The following is a 26,776-nucleotide window of genomic DNA, read 5'->3' on the forward strand; positions in this document are numbered from 1 at the left end:
GGCTAACAAAATATGTTATATGGAGCTCTTCTTTTCTCCCTGTTGTGCTATGGCTGTAGGAATACTGTGCGTATAACACTGGCAATAATGATTAGAACATTAAGTATGTATTGTAATGCCTTGTCTTAGGAATTGTGCTTAAAAACAGGATTCTGATTTAGAGATTTTGCATGAGGACTAGGTAATTCATGAACATAATCAGAGGGACAATTGATGAAATCTGGGAAAAGAAATGGGATCTAACCCTCTGATACTACTTAGTTTCTTTAGAAGTTTGCGAGGAAAAAAACCCCCATAAAAAATAAAAAATAAAACATGGATTGTGTCGGTAGTGTCCGGAAGAACCTTCCCCCGGTATTACTTATTAAGTTATGACTGAAAGTTGAAATCTTATAGGTTAAATAAAATCCATTAAAGGTAATTTAACCTCTGGAGAAAGTAAAGAATAATAGAGAGACGAAGTTTGATGTACAATTCATCAACTGTCTTCTAGTTCAGAAGTATTGAGTACATTGAATCAAACCCATTGGGAAAAGAGCTGATGTTATATTAATAAAAGAAATTGATGGAAAAAATAATGAGTTTATTCACATGTAGGAGATGTATGTTAACTTAATTATTGTGATATTGTTTAGGGAAATTTAATTGAAGGGATAGTGAGATGTGTGCTTTTAATAGATATATGTCTGGTTATATGTTTTGTCTTTGTGTTTATAGATGTTTATGTTGAAACTCTAATAAAAATTTATTTAAAAAAAAAAGATTGAGTCAATTGTAACTGCTGTGAAGCCAAGCTCTGATCAATTGTTGACGGTTGTTGCTTGATACTAGTCATCTCATCCAGCAGAGGGCACAAGGAATCAGCCAACAGTTTTGAGAGCTCAGTAATCTCTTCCGTTCGAGGACTACCCACTAGTTTCGGTTTCAACAGCTTTTCTTTCTCCGGTTTCTTTCCCGCCATCCTTTTGAATTTGTTTACTTTTCAAAAAGTTGCTAAAGTCTCTGATATTCACCCAAACGCTTATCTGCGCTCTGGTAAGTCTCTTAAGACAGATTTAAACGCTTATTTTTCCACTCCCCCCCCTCTTTTTGTCCATGTTTCGTCTATGCGTTTGGGAGGGACCCCTCCCTTGCTCGCTTTCCCGTCGCTCTTTAAGGGGGGGCAGCTTTCTTTTTAAATCTTCATGCTCGCTTCAACCCGACTCACAGTTCGTTATTGGCCAACCGGCCTCACTCAGCATCGGGGTTTTTTGCCCAATCTCCAACTCTTGTCCCGGTCAGCAGCACTCGTAGCATGCAGTCACTCAGCAGCAGGACCTTCGGGGTGGAGGAGTGCCTCAATTCTCCACCATCGTGCCATTGAAGAGGTCGTCCCTCAAAAGCCCCCTGGCTAGGAGCCTTTTACCAAGGCTCCGGGGAGGTCGCAACCTGTCCCACCCCTTCCTACATGCTGGTGTGCAGTTTGCATCCCCGGGGCATCTGGGAGATGTGTCTGCCTGCATGTCACCATAAATCGGAAGCCTCCTGATGGTTTTCTTTTCAGTTGCTTTCCTAATGATTCCTGGCATGGAGTTTGCCTTTTTCAGTGCTGCTGTACACTGGGTCAACATTTTCATTGAGCTTTCCACTACAGCCTCAAGATCTCTTCAAATCTCGGTCAGTTCAAACCCCATCAGTGTATATTTAAAATTAGGGGTATTTTGTTCCAACATGCATCACCTTACATTTACCTATGTTAAACTTCATTTGCACATTCTTGCCCACTGACCCAATTTAGAGTGATCCTTCTGTAGGTCTTTACAATTGACCTTGGTTTTCACCATCCTGAATATGAGGATCCTCCCTGTCTGACATCACCCCTTGGCCGTTGGACTGCTTTCACTCCTTGGGGTCTCCCCAGGCCTCAAAATAGGAAGGGGGGTGGATTGCATGACCCAAAATTAACCTCTTATTCTTGGTGCATTGCCCTTGTCTTGCCCGTATAAGATTCCCTATCTCCTCCCTGGCCTGTTTATGGAGTCACTATTTATGCTTCTTCCCTGTCCCTTCCAATCAGCCCCACCCCCTTGCCTTGGCCCATGGCCTGAGCTGTTATGTGTGCCAGGGGTTGGAACACCAATCCTCCCAGTCTCCTGTTCCATCCTTGTTGGCACTCCCACTTTCTCTCACTGTCCAGTTCCTGGGAGGCCTTTAGTTAGGCCCCCTCTGCCTGGCTTCACCCAGGTTCTTGCATTGTTGGGCCCTGCCTGGCTTCCACCCGGGCAGTTATGATTGGGCTTCTGCTGATTGTTTCCATGCTTCTGACTGGTTTGATGGCTTCTGAGGCTGGCTCTTCCATTGGCATCAGTTTTGTTTTCCTGGTGCCAGGAGAGAATATCATTAGCTGAAGCTCTGAGGCTGAGAAGGGATCTGGTAAGGTCTGTGTCCAGTTGCTGCAGCTACCTGCTGTCCAGGGTCTTACCCTGAATGTTCTGGCCAAGTTGACAGTGGCTGCCTGAGGTATGATGAAGGTTTGTGGGTCCCACTTGGCTCCTGCAATGTTGGGGGATGTTCCTGACCTTGCTGCAGTCATCTCAGCCAAGGATAGGCCAAGCACTGACCCTGGACACTGAATAATTTGGTATCATCTGTGAACTTGGCTACTACAATATTCACCAGTTCCAAATTATTTATGAACAAATTAAATAGCACTGGTCCCAATACCAATCATTGTTTAATCCCACTGCTCAGTTTCTTCCATTGTAATAACATTTTTGTGGGTATTTTGTATGTGTATATGTGTATGTATGTGCATGCATGCCTGGAAGTCATGGCAACTTCTGGTGACCCCTACTTGGGGTTGGACATTTTTCAGATAGCCTTCCCCTGCGTTCCAAGCCCTGGTATTCCTTGGAGGTCAGGGCCGGGCCTTCCATTGTAATAACTATCCATTTATTCATACTCTTGGCTTCCTGTCATTTAACCAACTTTTAATCCATAAGAGGACCATTTCTCTTCCCAAGCATTTGTTCTGCTGAAATACATGTTGTGGAATATGAAATACAGCACAAAGCAACAAAAAGGTTGTGGGATGGGTTGACTAAACTTTTTACCCAGCTCCTCTCAAATCAAAAACACATTTGTCTCTATACTTAAAATACCAGTCTTTTTATATATAAAAACTGATTTGATTGTCATGGTACTGTCTTGTAAAACTGTTCCAAGCCAATAAGAAGGGTTAATTTTTTGATTCTGTCAGTTCCACTTTGTTTAATCCACCTGCATAAGACCTGATCCAGTTTACAAGCAAACTGAGAGTAAGTTTCATCCATTCTCTTTTTCGTTTGTCTGAACTCTTTCCTACTAAGTTCTGGTGACAAACCCAATTTCTGTCTAACCGTTTATCAGAAGAGATCATAATCTGCTGCTTCATCTATTCTCATTTGTGAGCAGAACTCCTCAAGTTCTCCAGAAACTTGAGATCTGAGATACTTCATGCAGTCATGGTTGCTAATTTTGAGACCTGTCTCAAAATTAATTTAAAAAGCTACTACTTCACTGCCTTCATGAAATGAAGTGAATTTATTCATGTCTATTCTGGAACTATCATGGTGCTCTTCTGGAACCCCTAGCTCAATGTGTAACCTTATTTTTTTCTAATTGTACCTTATGTGCCTCAACCTCACTTTCTCTCCGAGCCTTTAATTATATTTCTGCCATCTTCAGGTCCTTGTCTTTTGATCTAATTCTTTATCTTATTGTATTTTAGCCACCTCTAATATTGTCTCTGTTCACTTCTTTAAGTCTCAAATTTTCCAATTTGTATCCCTGAAGGTGAGGTCAAAATTGCCTGTCCCTCAGATTGCATTCTGCCTTTACTTTTTTGTAGCCATTCTGGCTATACTTTTACCTTAGAATATCTCTTCTTTTCACTTCTGAGAGAAATTTTTCCTCAAAGAGTTTCCTACTATGAAGGAACTCCCCTCAAAATGAAGTTCTCAATCATAATAAAAAAAATTAATTTTATGCCAGGATCTTCTCCTGTCTATGTGATGCTTTTTTAAAAACCCACTTCACCCTTTGTTCTGTCAGTCAGGAACAAATCCCATCCCTGCCACCACTTTTACTTTGGCAGCTATGGGGAGGGGGGAAGACTGTGATGCAACTGCCAACTGGACTAAAGAATGTCCAGTTCCCCACTCTGGCCTCTCCTATAGATTATTTAAACCCCAGCTGCACACAGTCAGGTAAAAGGGGAAACACAAGCTGTGATTAAAGGGTTGGTAGTATATAAACTATGTGCTCCCTAAAGGTCTCTTATTCTGGAACTTGCTACACCAAGGTTGTAATTATTTATGAAGTAATTAGAAGTCACTTTTTCATAGATATTTGACTAGACAGAAAAGACAGAGATGGAGATGAACAACAAAGGTTTATTTAACAGAAAATAATGTATTTTATAGGTTCTTCTGTGGAAATGTTTCAGTATATAAAGTGAACTGCTTCCCAACTTCACCCTCATTGGTTATAGGATTTCCCCAATGACAGTAACCATTTCATAGCTGAGCCTGAAATAAAGTAAGGAAATCCTGAGGGGAGATTTTATTCCCCTTTCTCCAGACAGGTTACTTCAGCAAGTTCAACATAAACTAACATTTTCCCCTTTTTCCTTTTAAAGTGGCATCAATAACGTTCTTGATGCAAGATCAGTTGGAATGAAAATTTTCGAAGACTATGCCAGTTCTTGGTATTGGATTTTAATGTAAGTTCTTATTCAGAAGGAGTCATACCTCTCCTGTGTGATGTTGCAATGATATAATCACACAACATTATTTATTGATTGATTTGATTAGATTCTAGACCACCCACCCCTACCAAGGCAAGGCTAAGGGTGGTGTACAACGTAATAGCATCTTACAATCCATAATAAAACATTTAAAAACAGTAAAACACACTCATTACCTAAAAGATGATGCTATGAATTTCAGTAGTACTGTTGCCTCGTGGGGAGTGGGAGACGTAGAGTAGGAGAGCCAGAAGGATGTAACCATCGCTGTCCTCAACCAAATGCCTGGCAGAACACCTATTAATTACAGGCCGCTGAACTGCATCAGGTCCTGCAGGGCAGGGATTTATTAGGCAGAGAGTTCCAACAGGTAGGAACCAGGGCAGAAAAATCTCTGGCTTTGGTCAAGGACAGACGGACATCCCTTGGGCCAGGACCACCACAACATAATGGACAGTTTTTCCACCCCACCCCAAACTTGGACCTGACCAAGATATGCATCCTGGTATTCTATTATGGTTCTCGTGCATGACTTGTGTAGTACAAGGAATAAGGGAGAGTGGATGGAATTCCTTGGTAACATTTTAGGATATGGAGAGCATGCCTACTACTGAAAACAGAGTTTGTCTCCACCATAGTGCCTTAAGGGTACAGTCCCTGTCAGGATCGAGTAACCCTGTGCCTACCTACAGAACCACTGTTTTATGTTTGAATATAAGAACTCCAGTCTTTAACAACCCATACTAATAAGACTAAAGTAATCCTGCCAGATGCCTAAATTCTTGAGGCTCAACTTTTGTTAGGAAAAATGTTTTTTTTTTCTGTAAACTTTCTTATTTTCAATTTAAATGGGAAAATTAGAGGTAGAATGAGGACTAACTACTAGTTCATTTTAAATCTCTGTATCTTTGTTTTCCAGAGGTCTGTTTATTGCAATGGCTGTCAGCTTGCTCTTCCTTGTTCTTCTGAGATTCACAGCAGGAGTACTCTTTTGGATTTTCATTTTTGGTGTGATTGGGATTATAGGGTATGGTAAGTGTCAAAAATTGGTTTGTTGTTCCAATCTGTGAAGCCTTAGTTTACCACGGTAATTTATACAAGGAAAAATATGATTCCTTACAATACTGATAATTAATGAAGAAGCTTATAATGCTCTCACTCTGCATATGCAGTCATGTTTCTGCTGCACCATTTCTAGTAGGGATGGGCACCAAGTGGTTCATGAACTGAAATTCAGCCCAAACTTGGGCCGGTTTGGAGTTCACAAACTGATGTTTGGGGAAGCCGCCTTCCCTGAACATTTACCAGACTTGTGGCCAGTTCAGTTTGGCTGTTCAGGGCCAGCCACTAAAACTGCCAGCTACACTCTGTCCAGGGAACAACAGCTTCCATTCAGCCACTTATGGAGTTCTCAGTGGGCTTCAGGATGACTTTCCATCCTGTTCTACCTGCTGTATAGCTCTGGCTCTCTTCTGTATGTTGAAGAGTGATTCATCACCATCTGGCTTTTGTTAAGGATCGTCATGGTTGCTGGTTTAAACAAACTTTTATTAATGTAGCTTTATAAGCAGGCAGGTTTATCATCATTTCTCCACTTGTGTTATACTAAAAGTACATGTTATGATCATTGTGGATGTGAGGCAGATGGGCAAGAGATGCTGTGACAGTTATCATGATGGAAGAGTACACTGATGTCCCTATGATGGGGAGAATGTGGGGAAGGTGCTGTTCTCCAGATAGAGCGCATTATTTAAAACTGAAAGAGAAAACATGCTGGTTCTTTGATGTGTTAATATATCTTGATTGGAGGGTCCAGGATGTGGCACCCAGATTGGCTAAGGCCCCTAGAGTCCATGAGGGGAAAGGTCTGAAAAGGGGACACATTGTGTTGCTGAGAGCAGCATGTGCCTGTGTGTGTTTGCAATGAAGGATGACTGAGGGAAATGATGCTAAAGATCTTTGCAGGTGCATCTGGGGAGGGGGGCATCATGCAACCAACCAATACCATATATGCCATGGATTGTAAGTACCTAGCTAGTAACTTTTATTTCCCTTTATTTTGCTAGATGTGCCTAGATTTAGTTATCCTGACCTGGTGCCTTATAGAAATAAAAGTTGTTTAGGAGAGTCTGTATACTTCCTCACCCACCCACCTATTCAGCATGCTAAAGTAATACATCCTTGTGGTATCAGCATCAAGTGACACCACCAGAGATAGATAGATAGTTTATTAAGAGAATTCCCTTGTACCTGTCCTCAAGCACTGCTGAGGGGAGTGCTGAACACCTGGCCAAAGTGAAGGCTTTTCTGTACTTATGTTCATCAAGATGGACAAGGTATGCAGAATAAGTGGCATGGTATTTAGTTTGCACAGGCGCTAGAAAAGTTGGATATCTAGCCAGATCAGACTGCCTCTCAATGTCTGTTATTCTTTCTTTCACGATTTCCTTAGCCTGGTCCCAATTTGGAGCCAAAATGGCTTGAGGGGAGACACCACAAGAGAGACACCATGTGGTGGCAGTGGCGGTCTCTGCCACAATGATATATAAAAATGGCATCAAACTAGAAAGAGGGGTAAAAACCAGGAGGTGGTAGCAGGAGGGAAAGTCCGCACAAAGCTCTTGAGGAAGACCTGGGGAGCAGCAAAGGATCCCTGCTGAGAAGGTTGGGATTCCCTTGGCATAAAGATTCCCCCTGGCTTGTAAGCAGGACTGGGTCCCACTTGCTGCTTATGGGCTGGTTGCACAAGTTGGGAGTGAAAGCAACCAAGCAGATCTGGGGTGGGAAACATTATATTATCTTTTTTAGGATCACTGGTCTGAACTGCATTGGGGCGGGGTACAGCTGATCAGTGGATTGTCCTTCTGCTTGGTAGAGAGTGATTTAGATGGCTCCTGTTCCTGTGCAATTCTGATCTGTAATTTCTTGTTTTCCCTCCCCTCAAAAGGTATCTGGCATTGCTATTGGGAATATCACCGCCTTCATGGCATACCTGGCTCTGACCTCACCATCTATGATATTGGATTCCAGACTGACTTCAGAGTGTATCTGCAACTGAGGCAAACATGGTTAGCATTTAGTAAGTGAATTTTGTGAGAAGCCCATGTTTTGAGAACCACTTTATATTTATCTAATTAAACACTCTAGGCTCTAATGATCAGACATGGGAACTAAGGAGCATTGCATTTTTGTTAGTGTCTTTGCCATAATAAGATTTATAGGGGGTTATGCTGATGATGGAGGGCCACTTCAAAACACAAATCAAACATTTCCATGTAGGAAAAAGTATGTCAACTGCATGCACGTGGCAGTCCCATGTGATAATTACAGATATCTTATATCACTGTGTGGTGGATATAGGGTTGTAAGCTGCAGCCAAGCAGGCCTTCCAAATAAGCAGAAAGGAAACTCTGTGCTGGAAATGTGTAATTTTTCAGGTGACCTTATAGGGCATCATGAGATATGTACCGGGAATTCCATGTTGAGAGCTTCCAGCAGTAATTGTAAACATAATGCGGCCTGATTTGAATTGGGAGAGTGGGTGGTTTAATAGGGTTTCTCATTTTCCCAATGTGAAATGACCAAAAGTAGCTGCTGTTTGCCCTGTTGGGCTCCTGATATATCTGAAAATTAAGTTTTAGAATTTTAAGATGCTCTTAACACACAACTCCCAGTGCACATCTGGTAAGACCCTGAAAGAGAGATAAGCCAGACTCTGGGACCATTGTATCTGTGGAAACTCCTTTTCCTATATGCCCCTCAGAGAGTATTACGCACAGCTGATACCAACTTGCTGGTAGTCCCTGGTCCCAAAATGGTTTGGCTGTCTTTGACCAGGTGGAACTCTCAGGTGGATCTCTCTGTCTAGTGAGATCTGGGCCCTGCAGGGTCTGTAAGACTGAGATATTCCGCCGGGCATATAGTTGAGGACAGCGACAGTTAAAGAGATCAGTGGCCTCCTGGGCCAATACTCCTTCTAAGCTGTGGAGTCTTCTGAGAATAAAATTCTACTTTGTGAGCTACTGGCATTAAAATTGTGAGTGAGCAATTTGGCTACTGCATAAATTAGTTTGTTCTGGAGCCATCCTTCCTGAGTGTCAGCTAGCTGCCATTGAAGGCTGGGAGGCAGTTGGTTCCCCCCCCCCTTCTCTGGCATCTGCGCATGCCCTATCTTCCCTGTGTATGATCTTGTCTCATGCATTTTTGTCTGTAAATGCTAGGCAACGCTTATCTGCAAGGTTAACAGGTGTGTGGGGGAGCTGCTTTGCCAACTGTATAATGAACTGTACCGTGTGAAGCTGTAATTGTTTAGGGTTTTAGGAACGTTGCTTCTCAGGCTTTTGAGCGCGTAACCTGGAGTCTGCCCACTCGGCGGGAATGGAGATTATTGGTTATTACCCTGTTTGAATGTCTTACATTATTCCTTGCCCACCCTGGTCCAGAGTTTTCCCCTCAAATGGCGTGGCCCCGCCCCCAGCGTGCGACGTCACTTCCTGGTGATGCGCATGCGGGGGTGGGGTTTCCCCGGGCCCCGATTCCGCGGGAGTGGAAATTGGGGCTCGAAAGCAGGGGGAATTCCACCCCCCGGGGGCATTTGGCAGCCCTAGTCCCAAATTAACATAAATCAACCTCCAGGCAGCACCTGGGGATCTCCAGCTATTACAACTGATGTCCAAATGACCAAGATCAGTTTTCCTGAAGACAATGGCTGCTTTAGCCAGTGGACTCTGGCATTATACCTTGCTGAGGTCCCTCCCCACCCCTTCTCTCCCCAGGCTCTACCCCTCAAATCTACAGGTATTTTCCAATCCAGAGTTGGTAACCCTGTAACTGGCTATGGAACCACTTTCCAGACCCTTGGAACCCAGAAAGCATGGCATAGGAGGAGGTGGTTTTCTACCTTCACTGCCATTGCATAGACCCAAATTAACATAAGCCAACCTCCAGGTAGCACCTGGAGATCTCCAGCTATTAAAACTGATGTCCAGATGACCAAGATCAGTTCTCCTGGAGACAATGGCTGCTTTGGGCAGTGGACTCTATGGCATTATACCCTGCTGAGATCCCTCCCCACCCCTTCTCTCCCCAGGCCCTACCTCTCAAATCTACAGGTATTTCCCAACCCAGAGTTGGTAACCCTGTAACTAGCTATGGAACCACTTTCCAGACCCTTGGAACCCAGAAGACATGGCATAGGAGGAGGTGCTTTTCTACCTTAGCTGCCACTGCATAACCCCAAATCAACATGTCAGGGGTGGAGGGAACCATACCTATTACCATGAGGCTGTCTTCCCATACTACCCACTTGAGGCAGCAAAATAGCTTGAGACAGCCCTGCCTTATAGCAAAGCAGAAGGAAATAAACATGGATTGCCTCCCTCTATTTTCCCCTTCCCTCTGCCGCCCCACCAGCCACAGCCGGGACACTCACCTGGAGCTTCCTTCTAGAGCTTATTGTATTTCCACAATGGGCCTTACTCCTAGTTCTTAATATTTTACTTTTTACTTCTCTCTCTTCTAAGTATGTCATAATTATGTTTTCACACTTTATCTTTAAGTACAAAGTTAGGAGGTTACCATTTATGTTATGATTTCTTGAGTCTTTATAAAAACCTCAAATTAAGGAACTTTCAGTTAAAATACGTACATTAATATTGGGGGCTATTTGTTTCTGAAGCAAAATGAAGAAATTACCACAAGGAAGCAGTTTGCATAAAGCATTTTCCACAGGATTACTGCCCCAATTGTGCAATGTTCTGCTTTTGTACTTTATTCTGTCATCAAATTCTGTTCAGTCCTTGATTATCCATGGTGAACACAACATGATTCTGGCTTCATGGAGCTACTAATTATTTCAATATGAAATTATTCATTGCAAATTCAGTTTACTTCCTCTAGAAGAGTTCTAGATGCTGAGTAAACTAGAGGGGCATTCTGTAGCAATTAATAGGGAGTAGAACCAATGTAAATAGCAGCATGAACATGTAGACACACAGGTAAGAATTTAGTGATAAAACATTCTGAACTTTTCAGTTACTAGGGCCATTTAGCGGTGAACACCCTTAAAATGATTTGCTATGCAATCATATTTCCAGCTTCCTACCTCCTGTTTTCACAGAACAGACATTAAACTCAACTCTGATCTCAGCGCTTTTAGTGTCAAATAACTCTCTTGATTGCCCCAGAATTATTTTAGAGTGACACAGGCATAATGGAGGTCAGTGTCAGACACTTCTTTTAAAACATCAACCCCATTTACCTTCTTCAGATACCGTAAACTAAAATAGCTGCAAAAGGCAACTACTGAATAATGATTATCTAATCATAAAGAGACATTTCATCAAATGAAGCACATTAAGCCTAAATGACATTTAAAACAAAACACTGTATTTAATTGCTTTGTTTTAAGACAAACGATTTTCTTTGCAAAGTCTTGCATGCTGTAATGCTCTGCAAGTATCAGCCTTATAAATCACACACAATAGCATAATCATACAGAGGAGGTGCATATTCTGCTGGCAGCCTGTTCTCCCAACAGCTTATAAGATGATAACTACATGCATCCTCATTGTTGTCTTAGGCTATGTTGTATTTGGTGGGAGATTGTAAAGAGCAGCACTGAAACCAGTAACTTACAGAGATGACATGCTGGCTTGATGTATGTGTGACACACTTTATGTTCTTTATTCTAGTGATATTACTTTGCATAGTGGAAGTTGTGATTATACTGATGTTAATATTTCTGAGAAATCGAATCCGGATAGCTATTGCGCTACTGAAGGAAGGTAGTAGGTAAGTATTTAAAACAACAACAACACACGACTCTGCACTAATATTGGGCTGTCATGTTTGCATGATTTTGGACACACTTTAAGTGCTCTGATGCATTAAAGTTCTATTTTATATATTTAACAATTGTAGCTAGGCCCTTCTTTTCCATCATGCATGTATTTGCCAATGTGAAGTGGTCTACAATCAGGTATGTGAACAGAGGGGTCAGAGGTAGATCACCAGCCCCTTACCAGTAAATGACAGAAGGTGCATTATAGAGGGGTGGGGGTGGGGGTGGAACCCAACTTCAGTGGGTTAAAACTTAATTTGAAACTAATTTGAAACTTTATTTTCATAACGAACATGAAATTGAGCAAACTTCAGAGGACGGCGGAAGACAGGAAGGCCTGGCGTGATCTGGTCCATGGGGTCACGAAGAGTCGGACTCGACTGTGCGACTGAACAACAACAACAAAAAGATCACCGGCACTTTTGGCCGGGAAAAATAGTTCACTACATGTTCGAAGTTGGACATGCCTGGTCTACATGAACATAAATCTAGTAGGTCCACATCAAGCACATGCCAGGAGTTCCATGCTCATAGCTTCCAGCAATTTTTTTAAAAAAACTTAATTCTCATGTATGATGGAACCCTTGGGTCTGTTTCAGATTGGGGAAATAGTGCAGAGGGAGGGACAGTATATTTTGACTATTCTGTAATTTCTGGATAGTTTTCAATGGCAGCCTCCAAACAGACCATTATAATAGTCTGCAGATTTCAGTGATGACAACAGGATCCTCAAAAAGGAATATGCTATTACATGTAACTGACAGAAGGTACTTGTCGTTGCACGAATTAACTCATGTCATCTAGACTGGACTATTGCAATGTGCTCTAATCAGGGCTGCCCTTGAAGAGTGTTCAGAAGCTGCAGCTAATGCAGAATGCTATGGCTAGACTGTTAGTTGGGGCCATGTACCAGGAATATATGAACCTGATACTACAGTGATTACACTGGCTACCGATCTGCTCCTGAGCCCAATTCAAGGTGTCATTTTTATCTTTTAAAGCCCCACTTGGTTTGGGATGGAGGTATCTGAAAAATATCTTCTCCCATATCTTCCTGCCCAAAAATTACAATCGCAGAGAGAGGCCCTTGTGACCATCCCACCAATCAAAGGAGCTTGTCTAATGGGCACACAACAGAAAGGGCCTTTTCAGTGGCAGCTGTAAAAATAATGGAACAATATCCCCAGGGTGGCGTGCCTGGCTCCCTCACTGTCAATCTTCCAAGAGGCAGTTAAAGATGGTTTTATTTAAGACTGCATTTGACTGATTTAGTTTTTATTTAGTGGTAGAATATTAATAGGAGTTTTAAAATCGTGACTCTTTATGGGTTTTATCATAGGTGTTTTATTTATATTATTTTTATTGTGTTTTTTTACAATTGTTTTAGTATGTTGTAAGCACAATTCCCTCTAAACTGCACTAGGGGGTGCTGGCACACAACATTTCAAAGGCTAGCTCAGAGGACTTCTGTTCTGCTCACAACCAAGCTTCCATAGGAAACAATGGAGGATAGGGTCACTTCCTTCTGGGGCCCATAGAATTGGACCCCCTGGTCCAATCTTTTTGAAGCTTTGGGGAGAAGCACAAGCAGCTATGCTGCAAATTTGATGCCTCTACCTAGAAAAACAGCCCCCCCCCCGAGCCCCAGATACCCCTGGATCAATTCTCAGTTATAGCCTATGGGACCCATTGACTGTAATGGTTCCAATAGGCTATAATTGAGCCAGGAATAAACAACAACAATTTTTGGACACCCCTATGATACTTTTCAGTATAATTTGTAAGCTGCCTGGAGTCACAGAGAAAAGTGGGATATAAATATTTGAATAAATAAGTAGTTTGGACAGGTTGATGACATTTAAGCAGCTTCATGTTTATTAGTTATGCAGCATTCTGACAGTGATTGTTCCACCTCTGTTATACCTCACCTGTAATGCTGGTTCTCCCCCCCCTACAAGTGCTGGTATGTTTTCTAAGGGTCAGCACAGGACAACGGTCCAAGGCCAGGTCTACCAGTATAGTGGACTGAGGCGGGTAGACCTATTTTCCGGTGGCCAGGTCTAACAATATAGTGGAAAGGGGGGAGTAGACCTGTTCTCTGGAAGCCAGGTCTACCAGTATAGTGGACTGGGGTGGGTACACCTGTTCTCTGGAGGCCAGGTCTACCAATATAGTGGAAAGGGATGAGTAGATCTGTTCTCTGAAAGCCTGGTCTACCCCTATAGAGGACATTTTGTGTAATGAAATTTGACTTGATTCTGCTTTCTCTTATAATGTTTAAATTATTCTTAAAATATAGTTTAAAAGAATTCATTCTGAGATTTTTACAAGGTTATAGAAATAATCTTTAAAATAATTTACACAATAGTCAAATGGAGACTAGCTCACAACTTTAATGTTACTAGCTTTTTCGCTCACAAGGTAGAATTTCTGCTCACAACACTGTGGAGCTTAGAGGGAACATTGGATCTTCTTTGTAGTCTCTGTGCATCACACCACTGGGATATAGTGCGCCTGCACTGACCCCAATCGGTATAATGGAAAGCAAAAGGGATTTTCGCTCCCGCTCCCTGGTCACGTGCCGGGCTCCACTGTGCATGACTAGGGGGGCATGAGGATCCTGCCAGTTCTCTTCTGACCACCGCACTTGTAGGACCTCTATGCCTCGGTCGGTAAAGTTTGTTGGCTTTAGGCCTTCTTTTTCTTCTTACCTCGATTAGTTACTTAAGGAAAGTTATTTAGTTAGCTTTTCAGTTTGGACTATCTCTGCCTCCGCGGAGACATTCTCTTCTCCTCCCTCCGGCCTATGGCCGCGAGGTGGAGTTTCTTCAAATGGTGCTGGACTTGTGGAAGAAAAATTGCCCCCTCCGATGGACACTCTCTTTGTCTCCTGTGCCTTGGGGAATCGCACCATGTTGACTCTTGCTCCCACTGTTCCAAGTTCTCCAAACAGACGAAGAATCGGGCAGCGAGACTCAGTGTGGCGCTAATGGAAGCAGTGTTGTCTCTGGTGGCATCTTCATCAAAAGACACGTCTGGGCATGCTTCGATGTCAACGCCCACCGCTCCCTACAAGAAGGGAGCGGTGGCGCAGGGAGTAACAGCACCTGCAGTAACATCTATAGCGAACAGCCATAATGGCTGTTCGAATCCCCACCGTGGCCAAAGTGAGCTACCGGCCCCAGTCCCAGCTCCCGCCAACCCAGCAGCTCGAAAGTAATTGCAAGTAGAGAAATGGGTACCTGCCTTAGAGGCGGGGGACACCCTCCTCCTGGTTCCGTGCCAGGAGGATTGACGACGACGATGGCAGTAAGAGAAGCAGCAGCGGCGAGGAAGAACAATGGCGGCGTCTGGCGGACCGTAGGAGCGACGACGACATCGGATCGAGGCGGGACCGGATGACACAACTGTGGAGCGATGCGGCGCGGCTGGAGCCCGAAGGGACGAGTAGCCGGGAACGCCGCAGTCCAGGAGTAGTGCGCATCAACGGAGGGTCCATCTGCAGCCCACTGATGGTCACCGCTCGCCGTAATGCCGAGACTACGCCAGAGCCACCGAGAACGGAGATAAGCCTGTCGTCCGGGTGCTGTTCGGCAACCCCTCCCTGCACAATTGTCGCCCTAGGTAGGATCTGACTACAATAATGTAGGCCACCTGTAAACCGCTCGGAGACCCAGTAGGGGTCATGAGCGGTATAGAAGTCACATGTAAATAAATAAATAAATAAACATTGGAATTGGCGGCCACTCTGTCTGACATCGGCCCTGATCGACGCTGAAAAATCAGTACCCAAGTGCTCGATTCAGGTGCAACAGTCCGAAGCCCATAACCCTTCCAAGATCCAGAAGACGGGCAAGGACATTTGACTCAGCAAGCATAAGAAGCACAAGAAAGGCTCTCTCAATAAAGCATTGAGTCTTCACCGAACTGAGACTGACACTCAGTCTAGAGCCGCTTCGCTTGCCTCATTGAATCGAGGGCAATCACAAGGTACACTTCCGTCTCCTTTGTTTCGCCCCAACCAATCCATCAACTCCGATCCGGAGCTGGATTTGACTCAGATACTGTGATCTCCCGATATCGAGAACCTTCATCGAGAATGAGGGACACATCCCATCATCCCCTCACCAATGTTCCCTCTAAGCTGTGGAGTCTTGTGAGCAAAAATCGCACTTTGTGAGCTCTGGGCATTAAAGTTGTGAGTGAGCGATTTTGCTACTGCATCAATCAGTTTGCTCTGGAGCTCTCCTTCCTGAGCAAAGACAAGAATGTGTGAGCCAGAGGGTAAAAAACTGTGAGCTAGCTCACACTGACTCAGCTTAGAGGGAACACTGCTCCTCACTACCCTTCGGGCCCGACGATCGAGATTGATCTCCCACCTCATTCCAGCCCCCATCATGGGATCAACGCCAATGGCAATATCTGTATCAGGCTTATCCCTTCCCGGGATCGATGCCATGGTTTTCCCCATGCCCCCCTGTTGAGTGGGATCGCCAATCCGCATCCTCACAGATATCCCAGTACTGAGACCCTTCCTTGGCATCGGAATTCGTTAAACCACTGCAATTGAGACCAATTGCTAAAGGTTCCAGCCTCCAGTTGTCGGCACCAAAACAATTCCCGGAACCGACGGATATATTGCCTTCGACACCGATCCTCCAGGTGTCGTTTTCTGAACCTTCGAACTGCTCCAGCTCTTCTGATTCCCAATCGGGTAAGGAGAGTCCACCCCCACCATTGCAACCATCCCCACTGCAACAGGTCGAGGACGATCTACCCATTTCCCCATCAGAGGACGTCAAATCTTACGGGGGCTTTGTCAAATGTATGGCTGATAAATTGGCATTGCCCACCATCCAGCCACCACCAATTGTCACGGACTCCATCCTCGACATCATCCAGATGGACACCTCAGCATCGGTTGCCCTCCCCATGACCTCGGTCCTCCTAAAAACAGCCAATTATCCCTGGTCTCATCCTTCTTCCATCCCAATTTCCAATAAAAGACTGGATCACATGTACAAGATCCAGGAGTCGGGAGCTGAATTTCTCTTCACCCATCAGAAACTGAATTCGTTAGTCGTGACCTCTTCTGTTAAAGGCAAGAGCAGCCATTCTACCCCTTCAGACAAAGAAGGAAGGAAACTGGATGCTTTTGGAAGAAGGTTTTACACCACAGGAGCTATGGGGATTAAGGCTGCTAATTATGCTGCTTGCATGGGGTGCTATCAGTTTGCCCTATGGGAACAAATGTCAGAACCTCTCTACTCTCCCGAGTGACAGCAGTCATCAGTCTAAACGGATCCAGAAGGAAGGTATGTTTCTGGCTAAGCACCAACCTAATGTCTCCAAACACTTGTTGGACTCTGCAGCTAAGACCCTCACATCGTCGGTTGCTTTACGTCGGCATGCATGGCTGCTACGCTCTTCGGCCTTACAGCCAGATACCAAAACCATTATTGAAGATCATCTCTTTGAAGGTGATGGCCTCTTCAGCTCTACCACAGATACTGTGCTTCAAGAACTGGATAAGAACATCAAGACATCCCATAGTCTGGGTGTCTCACCTACCACCAGACCTAGCAAAGGCAAACTTTGGACCAAACAGTGGCCCCATAGATCCTCGTCAAAATCTCATTCTGAATCTTACTGGCAAAGATCATTGAGCAGTTCATCTTGCCCTTATATGGGAAAGCCTAAGTTCTTGTCTACCTCCCAATCTAGATCTAAAGCTCCCAAGACTCCTAAACAGAGTTTTTGACTCCAACTCCATTCCGTCGTTTCCTACTCATTTAGCCCCCTGCCTTTTGGCCTGGAGGCTCATCACGTCAGACCACTGGGTCCTTTCAATAATCAAGTTGGGATACCTTATAGAGTTCTCCCACATCCCTACAACTGCTCACGTCATCATCACACCTCCTTCTGCCATCCTCTTACAGGAGGTTCAATCCCTTCTCCAAAAAGATGCTATAGAGCCAGTGCCATGGATTTCTACTCTCATTACTTCATTACGGAGGCCTTCGTCCCATCATGAACCTCAGAAACCTAAAGGGCCTTATCCTCTACAAAAATCCCCTGTCTCTAGGCAACAGTCTCCTTGTCCTGTGGTCACGCCTGTATGTGTTCCTCTTCCCTCTGATTCCACTAATCTCCAGAGTATTAGTCAAAATAATGCAGGAGAAAATTTGTTGCCTCTTAGTGACTCCATGGTGGCCCCGACAACATTAGTCCCCCATTCTGCTCCATCTCTACAAGGGCTCCTTCATACATTTTCCTCCAGTCGTGGATCTCCTCCTTGCAGGGAAGGGGCAGATTCTGCAGCTTCTCAAGCTCATGGCTTGGAGGATCCTCTTCTGAAGTTCAAAGACAGAATAGACCATGTCATACTGAACTGTCGTAAGCCGTCCACTCGAGCTTCCTACAAAGGGAAGTGGAAAAGATTCTTGTCCCACCTTACGTCGTTGGGTTTGCCACCACCCCCATTCGATCTGATGGCATTTTTTGGCTTTCTATTGTCCCATTTGGACTTGGACCTTAGTTGTACCTTGTTGAAGGTCTATTTGGCCTCAATTTCGGCCAATCACCCACCATTGATGGTTACTCCATTTTTCCCCACCCGCGGGCCAAAAAGTTTCTTACAGGACTAACCCACCTTTTCCCTCCGTCACATGGCCCTACACCAGCATGGGACCTGCCCATGGTGCTTATGAGACTTGCAAACAAGCCTTTGGAGCCGATGGCTACTTGAAGCTTACAGCTCCTGTCATGGAAGACAGCCTTTTTAATTGCAGTCACCTCCACCAGGAGGATGAGTGAACTGTCGGTGCTCCGTTGTGACCCCCCATGTTTGAGTTTCCATCATAATGGGATCACGTTGGCTCCAGATGTTTCTTTCTTACCGAAAGTTGTTTCTGAGTTTCACTTACAAGTGGACATTGTCCTCCCAGCATTCTTCCCATCCCCGTCGAATGAGGAAGAACGTCAGCTTCACTTGCTGGATGTCAAAAGAGCACTACTCTTTTACCTGAGTCGAACAAGGCCCTTTAGAAAGTCACCGGCCTTGTTTATCTCTTATTCTTTACCCTCCTAAGGGAAGAAGCTGTTGTCCCAATGCCTATCCAAATGGATTGTGGAGACTATTAAACTGTGCTACACGTTAGCAAAGAAGTCACTTCCAGGGTTGCTAAGGGGCACATTCCACCTGGGCGGTGGCCATATCCACAGCCTTCCTGCGAGGTGCATCGCTAGAAGAAACCTGCAATGCAATGACCTGGGCCACTCCTCACACTTGTGAAGCACTATGCCATTGATGTGCACATTCACCAGTGTTCAGCAGTAGGTCGGGCAGTGTTGCAGGCGGCACAGAATTAGGACCTCAGCTCCCTCCTCCATGTAGGTGTGTGCTGCTTGCTAGTCTCCCAGAGGTCAGAGACCATGAAGAAGATAAACAGGTTGCTTACCTGTAACTGATGATCTTCGAGTGGTCATCTGTGCATTCACACCACCCGCCCTCCTTCCCCTCTGCTTTTGGTCCTGTCCTTTCTTTGGAGACTGAGGGCAGTAGTCAGAAGGAACTGGCGGGTTCCTCACGCCCTCTCCCTAGTCATGCGCAGTGGTGTTAGCCGAATTGCTTTATTTACAGCAATTGGCAATTTATAAATGGGTGCTTGCCAACTATACCAAGGTCCTGTTCCCACCAAGGGTTACCAGAGAAGGAGTTGAGGCTGGTGTTGTTAAAATAAATGTCTTTTACTTAAAGAAAATAAATCACATATAAACAATACTGATGCACTCGGACTTCCGGTCTATGGAACAGCGATGGCGGACGCTCTCCCCACAACGGGGAAGGGCGAATCGCACACCAGCAGCCTGGAGGGGTGCCACCTCAAGTGACACCCCGAGGAGCCTTTGTGATAGGCTCCAGGCCAGGGGGCTTTTGAGGGGTAGCCTCTTCGATAGCATAACGCCAGAGAATTGAGGCTCCCCTCCGCCCAGACGGTCCAGTCGCTGAGTGGCCTTCGGGCATATGCTGGACTGACCGGGACAAGTGGCGGAGATCGAGCAGAATGGCGTAAAACTGAGCTTGATCAGAGAAACTGACTGACAATGAACATGAGTTCTGAATAAAACGGAGTAGTTTGAAAAGCGATTTCCCCCCCGCAGTTGAAAACAGTGATTGCAAAGAGGGACACCTCTTGTGCGAATGAGCGGCTAATGAACACGAAGGGGGAGAGGGGAGGAAGTAAACCGAAAGTGTTTTGAGAGACTTATCTGAATCGCGAAGTTGTTTGGTGAGTTTTCCGAGTTGTGTGGAAGCGGTAGAAACTGTAAACAAAACGGGAAAGATGGCGGCCCAGCAGAGAAAGTTTAAAACAAAGCCAAGCAGTCAGAGTCCGAGACCGGAAGAGGGAGCAGATGTCCTCAAAATCCTGGCGGATATGCTCAAGCCGGTGATGCAGCAACTCGATGGTATTAACCAGCAATTGACCGTGATGAATAGAAACTTTGCGGCACAGCAGCTTCAGCTGAATGAAACAGAGAAAAAAGTGGAGCAGGCAAATGAAAAAATTAAAGAGATAGACACCACAAGCAAGAAGTTGAAGAAAAGGTTGGGAGAGGTGGAAACAAAGCAGAATTGCCAAGAGAATCGAGTCTTGCAGCTACAGATGGAAAAAGCTAACATCATTCTCAGGTTTCAGGGGGTTCCTGAAATGGATCAGCAAGACTTGAAGAGGGTGCTTGGTGAGATCAACCCTCCAGTAGTAGGTTTAACAGTGGATGAACTGGTAAACGAAATGGAGTCAGTCTATAGGGCATAATCCAATTACTTTAAAAAAAATAACCTACCTGGAGAAATAGTGGTTAGGTTTTTAAGAAGACAAACCAGAGATGCAATTTTAAAAGCAACTTCAGCAACTCCACTGAAAATGGGAAATGTAACCATCAAAACCTTAAAGGACATTCCATTTGAAATTAGACAAAAGAGGAAAAATTATAAGGTGCTGGACCTGCCAGAGTGGTATACGATTTGAGAGACAGAAAGCCGAAGTAAAGGCAGAAGGACTTGGAAAATGGCCCTTTGAAGCGAAGAATAAGAAGATGATCAGAGGCTTCTCTCATAACAACTAACAAAATAACATATAAAACGCAAATTGTTATAAGCAAGAACTCTACAAGTATATTGTGATATTAAAACTAAGTGTACTAACATTTTTACTAACAGTGAAATGATCACCTCCTCTTGGGGTTTTAGTTTAGTGTGGTTTGCTTTCCTTTATCCTTAGTTGTAGTCCCTTCCCTAATATTTCTTTGTAGTTTTTGTAGTATTTGCAAAATAAAAAAATATCCCTCCAGGGATTAAAAAAAAATACTGATGCACTCACACATTCAATCAAGTTCCTTAGAAATACAGTATTAAAAATAAGCACGGTTGCATTAGCAGGTAGGGTGATGGTGGGTGATACTTATCTGTCCTGAAGCTTGTTCGTTCCAATGAAGAATGGATGGGAAGAAATAGAAATCTAGGGAGTTTTAACACACAACCAGAACCAGCCAGCACGTGTGGGTCTCTTGACTGCAGATCAAGAGATAAAAGTAGAGGCAAGGGTTTGGGGATAGCAAGCTGGACAAAAGGGGAGTATAAAGCAGACAGGGGTTGTTGCAGGGAATGCTAGCTAGGAGGGGCCAGGTGAATGGTCCCCACCTTTTATAGGTGGTCCTGTGGGTGGGTGGCAACTGTGCCAACCTCTTGACCCACCTACCTATTAGTCTGTCCCAAAAACAATCCTATTGGTTGCGTGTAGTGAGGGGTTGGACAATATTGTAACCTAAGATCTAACTCAAAGGATGGCATCTGGGCAACTGTGAAAACTTGACGTCAGGATGCTTCCTTGAAGTGCAGATGAAGCTTGGCCATTCCTGGTCATCAAAGGTCCATCTGGCAGGAAATGCCAATGTAGAAATAAAGCAGAGATGTGGAATGCGTGACTACAAACAATTCAGCAATGGGGGCTGCTTCTTCTCAAGTTGTTGTTTTGCTGCCAATAATGGAGATGTGTGCTTCCTCAACAGGCTGGTAGCTGAAACCTCATTCATGTGTTAAGGCTTATGCAGGCACCTTCTATGTGTAGTATCACAACAGGTGACTTGTACAGCTTTCTGAGCCTATGTGTATGTGTGCACAGTCCATAGTGTAGCAATAAACATAGTCCATAACTCAGATAAGTTCAGTCCTTAACAATGGAGCCCGGCACATGACCAGGGAGCAGGCATGAAAATCCCTTTTGCTTTCCATTATACCGATCGGGGTTGGTGCAGGCACATTATATCCCAGAGGTGTGAATGCACAGATGACCACTTGAAGATCATCAGTTACAGGTAAGCAGCCTGTTTTTGTAAGCTGCCTTGAGTTCCACAAGGGAGACAAACAGCTAATAAATGTTTTAAATAAATATCAAGGGGTTAAGAGTATTATTTTATTAATATCTTGTTTTTCTTCCTAATTGAGACCCAAAGCAACTATCACAATGTCTACCATCCTCCACTCTGCCTTTATAACAACAGCCTTGTGAGTTAGGTTAGACTGAAAGATTGAGATGGGCCCAAGATAACCTGATGACCTTCTATGGCACAGCAGGGATTCAAACCCCATTGTCCCAGGTCTTAGTCCAACATTCTAACTACTGTGCAACACCAGCTCTCAAACCTGCTCTGCCAGGACCTGTGTTTACCCTAACAGATCAAGCTGACTACCATTCACAACTGTCTTCAGTTTGTATGGTTTCAGATTTCCATCTGATATCAAGCCTATTATGACTGTCCTTTAAGACCACTGCTTTTGGATCAGGCAAAAATGAAAATAGAAGATGGAATTGGGTGTCTTAATACCTTAGTCAGTCCTCTGGACAGTCTCATCCATTGGTTTCATGCCAATATATGGCCAAAATTGTGGATACTTATATCCAGAGATTGGGACTATGATCAAGCAAGTTCTTTTTACAACTCTGAAAAAAATACATTGAGTGTTAACCCCCCACACACACACACAAATAGAAGCACTATCTATACCTTTAAGAAATGAATTCCCTCTGCAGTGCCATTGTGTGGGTTGTAAGGAAGCCAAAACAGTATTGCCAGCCTTCAAACCTTGGTTTCTGTCATTAAAAAGTAGGGGAGGAGACCTGCTTCTTTCCAGAGCTATTTTGGCCTTTGAGGGTGGACTCATTAGAGCCGGGCCTGGAAGGAAACATTGGGCAATTTGATACCATGTGACTTGTATAACTCACCCAGAACTAGCTGCTTGCTACTGGTCAGCATCAATCACCCCATGAAAGCCAGTGTGGTGTAGTGGTTAGAGTTTCAGACTAGGATGTGGGAGACCCAGTTTGGAATCACCACTATGCCATGGAAGCTCATTTGGTGATCTTAGGCCAGTTACACATTCTCAACCTAACCTAACTCTCTGGGCTGTTGTAAAGATAAAATTGAAGAGAATAATGAAATCTGCTTTAGACCCACAATGTGGAGAAAGGAGGTATCTCTCCTTATATATAATTGAATAGTGGGTGCCAAAGTTCTAAAATGCACTCCTTTAGTGTATGGACGCTTGAACTGTCAGTCAGAAGACGCTGGCTGGGTTGACTGGCTGCTTTGTGCAGTCCCGCCCAGCGTTTCAAGGTCTTTTGCATATGGAAGCTGATTGGACTTCACTGCATTCCACACCTCAAACTCACCCCCCTCCCCGCAAGGCAGTTGGAATGTCAGTTGCATATGGAACCTTCAAGATCTTTTGCATATGGAAGCTGATTGGACTTCACTCCATTCCACACCTCATACTCCCCCCCCCCAAGGCAGTTGGAATGTCTGGTGGTGTGTAGGTCCCAGGATCATGTTTTAAAAGCTGCCTGGGGAGATGGGGACCTCAGACAGGTTACAGTGCCATAGACTCCACCCTCCAACCCAGCTATTTGCTCCTGGGGAACTATTGTTGCCAATCTTGGCCCAGCACCCATCAAACCATTCTCTTCAACCCCCTGCTGTGCAGCACACTTTCCCCTAGGGTTGCCAAACTCCAGGTGGGACCTGGAGATCTCCCACTGCTACAATTGATTTCCAGATGACAGAGATCAGTTTCCCCTGGAGAAAATGGCTGCTTTGGAGGGTAGACCCTATGACATTATACCTGCTGAGTCCTTCCGCCCCCCCACCCCGCCCAATGCTGCCCACTACAGAATCCACCCCCCAAAACTCGAGGTATTTCCCTCCTTAGAGCTGGCAACCCTACATTCCCCTCAATGCCTGTTGGTAGGCAACTAAGCTTGGTCCTGTCACCTACTTTGGCCTTTGGGAGAAAACACATTGGGGCCAGTCCTGATAGGGTTGCCAACTCCAGATGGGAAATTCCTGGAGATTTGAGGGATGGAGCCTGAAGAGGGTGAGGTTTGAGGAGGGGTGGGACCTCAGACAGGTACACTGCCATAGACTCCACCCTCCAAACCAGTCAGTCCCACATAGGGAACCATTGTTGCCAATCTCCAGGTGAGGGCTGGAGAGCACTCAGAATTACAACTGCTCTGCAGAAGGGAGGGCAGAAGTCAGCTGAAGTCAAAGGGGCAGATAATGGTAGGTTGATGGTTAGCTGGGAAGGAGATGGGGTTGCCAACTACATGCTGACAAATTCCTGGGGATTTGAGGGGTGGAGCCTGGAGAGGGTGGGGTTTGCAGAGGGGTGGGACCTCAGACAGGTAGAATGCCATAGACTACACCCTCCAAACCAGCCACTTTGTCCTGGGTAACAATTGCTGCCAATCTCCAGGTGAGGGCTACAGATCACTCACAATTACAACTGCTCTTCAGGTAGCAGAGATCAGTTCCTCTGGAGAAAACAGTGGACTCTGTCATTATACCCTGCTGAGGTCACCACAGCAAATTGACACTGTTTGCCCAAAGCCAGAGCACTCCCCCAGAGCCTCTTTCTAGATCCCGTTGTATTACTTTCACAACGGGCTTTACTGCTAGGTATACATAATCTTACATTCTAATAGCAAAGTCGGGAAATCTTTGCATACTTAAATCCAGTGACTGGAGATGTGACTAGGCAAGATCACCTATCCCCTCCATTGTTCTCTATGGTGGGAAAAAAGTAAAAAGGAAGGAAGGAAGGAAGGAAGGAAGGAAGGAAGGAAGGACTGACAGCCAGCCTGGTGTAGTGGTTAGCACTGCAGGTCAGATTTGGATCTAAATGATCCAGGTTCAAATCGCCACTCTGCCAGGGAAACTTGCTGGGTGACCTTGGGCCAGTCAGTCGCTCAGCCTAATCTACGTCACCGAGTTGTTGTAAGGATAAAATGGAGGAGAGGAGAATGATAAGCTGCTTTGGGCCTCTGTTGGGAAGAAAGATGGGTATAAATGAAGTAAATATATATAATAAATAAAGCTGAAGACTGGGGAGGCAGATAAAAGGAAGGTTGGTTGGTGAGTGAGACAGTATAAGAACAGAAATCAGTACTTGTTACTCTTTCATTGTATAGAAGTTGTAGCCATTCTGCTAGGTTTAGTGTCACTTCCTGTGATACCGTTACTATAAATGAGAACAGATATTGTGTTCCAGCAGCAGCCCGTGCATGAGTAACCAAGCATAAAGATTTCTTGCTTTTATTGTCATAAACACCATTACACTGTTAACAGCTTCATCTTAACAGTGCTAGAATATGAATATCTTTCCTTTTTTATTATTCCTTGTAGTTCACATCTCTCTTTTCCCCTCAAGCCACTACAATCAAAATACAGGGATCCTTCTGAAATAAAAACAGCTCTGCAATTTAAATATGTAACAGTCCCTTTTTATTAAAGCAATAAACATGGAGATTAGCCTTATTTGTTGAAGCATTAGGCTTTGCTCTATAATTTTTCTCTTTTCATCACAATATAGAACAGTTTTTATAATAAGATGTCTGTATTCAAATACATGCCAAACAGATCTGAAACTTGACAAATTTCCTAGTAAGAGGTAATAATGCCCTATAGTTCTGCAGCTAGAATCAAAGGTCACTTGAGGGTGACACTTTCTGATATTTATGCATAATGCATAAAAAAGAAATGCTGCACATAGTTATTATGAAATGCAGAAAACTGCGCCCCATAGTCAAGATCTTGAAAAATAAGTCGCTAATGACTGAGAGCTAAATGATTTTTTTCCAGTTCAGTTTAACTATTTTTAAATAAAATGGCAGTTTATATTAGCAGTAAAGCACTTGCAATGTATTGCTAGAACAGTTAACAAGCAGTGTGTTAGAGTAAACTGTCTGTGACTTCACTATCAACCAACAGGCCTATCATTAACTCCTGAAAACCACTGATTTGTGGTAATTATGTCTTAAGTAGCATAAGGTGCTACTTTTCTTCAATAACTCATAAGTTATTCAAGAGGCTTCTAGCCTAAGACATAAATTGCCCGGGTGGAATTGTTACAGTCTGACCTGCTCACTCTCATGCAGTGCTTAATTTCAGCCAGAGTTCAGCAATGGACCTTGTAAACTAATGAAGAAATAGAAAAGTATATGCAGAAGGCAGTTCTCTTATTTCTAAAGGCCATGCCAAAATCTTATGCCTTTTCCTTTTCAGAAAGTACTACCATGTGTGTGTGGGGAAAATGTGATGTTCAGCTACAGATAGCAGTTGGTGGTAATTGCGCACATGGGTTTCAATGCATGCATGTGCACTGCTATTGATATGTGTGAACTTGTCACTTGTAGTTTGTACCTGCAGTGGGGAGCAGAGTGGGTGATGGAGAAATAAAATCAGACCTGCTTATTTTTATTTTTATTTATTTAAGTATTTTTACCCCGCCCTCCCCGCAAGCGGGCTCAGGGCAGCTTACAGAGGGCTACAGCCCATACATAAAATCCATAAAACAATAAAAACATAGCAGCAATTGTATATAACAGTAAATAAATAAGTGCTTCATAGCAAGATGGTCTTTGGTAATGATGGCGTCTCTGATCTTCAGTCGGCCCCGTTGGGGTACCACTCTCCAGTAGGTGTTGATGTCACACAGGGTAAGCTGTACATCCCAGGGTGGTCCAAATCCGGTTGGAATTTCCACCATTGGTGGTGGTAGCGGCAGCCCCACGTGAAAGCCTGGTGGAAGAGCTCCGTCTTGCAGGCCCTGC

The 26,776-nt window shown here is 44.3% G+C and overlaps 1 protein-coding gene across 1 annotated transcript in view; it reads left to right on the plus strand.

Annotated features, from left to right (window-relative positions):
• Positions 1 to 26,776, plus strand: part of SLC44A5 (solute carrier family 44 member 5) — a 212,903-nt gene that overhangs the window by 157,238 nt on the left and 28,889 nt on the right. Inside the window, exons 9-12 of the mRNA XM_015414270.1 lie at positions 4,658 to 4,741; positions 5,685 to 5,797; positions 7,713 to 7,844; positions 11,458 to 11,557. Of these exons, the coding sequence (XP_015269756.1) occupies positions 4,658 to 4,741; positions 5,685 to 5,797; positions 7,713 to 7,844; positions 11,458 to 11,557 (429 nt within the window). The remainder of the gene's footprint in view (positions 1 to 4,657; positions 4,742 to 5,684; positions 5,798 to 7,712; positions 7,845 to 11,457; positions 11,558 to 26,776) is intronic.

This window comes from Gekko japonicus, unplaced genomic scaffold, assembly GCF_001447785.1.
Source record: "Gekko japonicus isolate JY-2015 unplaced genomic scaffold, Gekko_japonicus_V1.1 scaffold30, whole genome shotgun sequence".
Classification (NCBI taxonomy): domain Eukaryota; kingdom Metazoa; phylum Chordata; class Lepidosauria; order Squamata; family Gekkonidae; genus Gekko; species Gekko japonicus.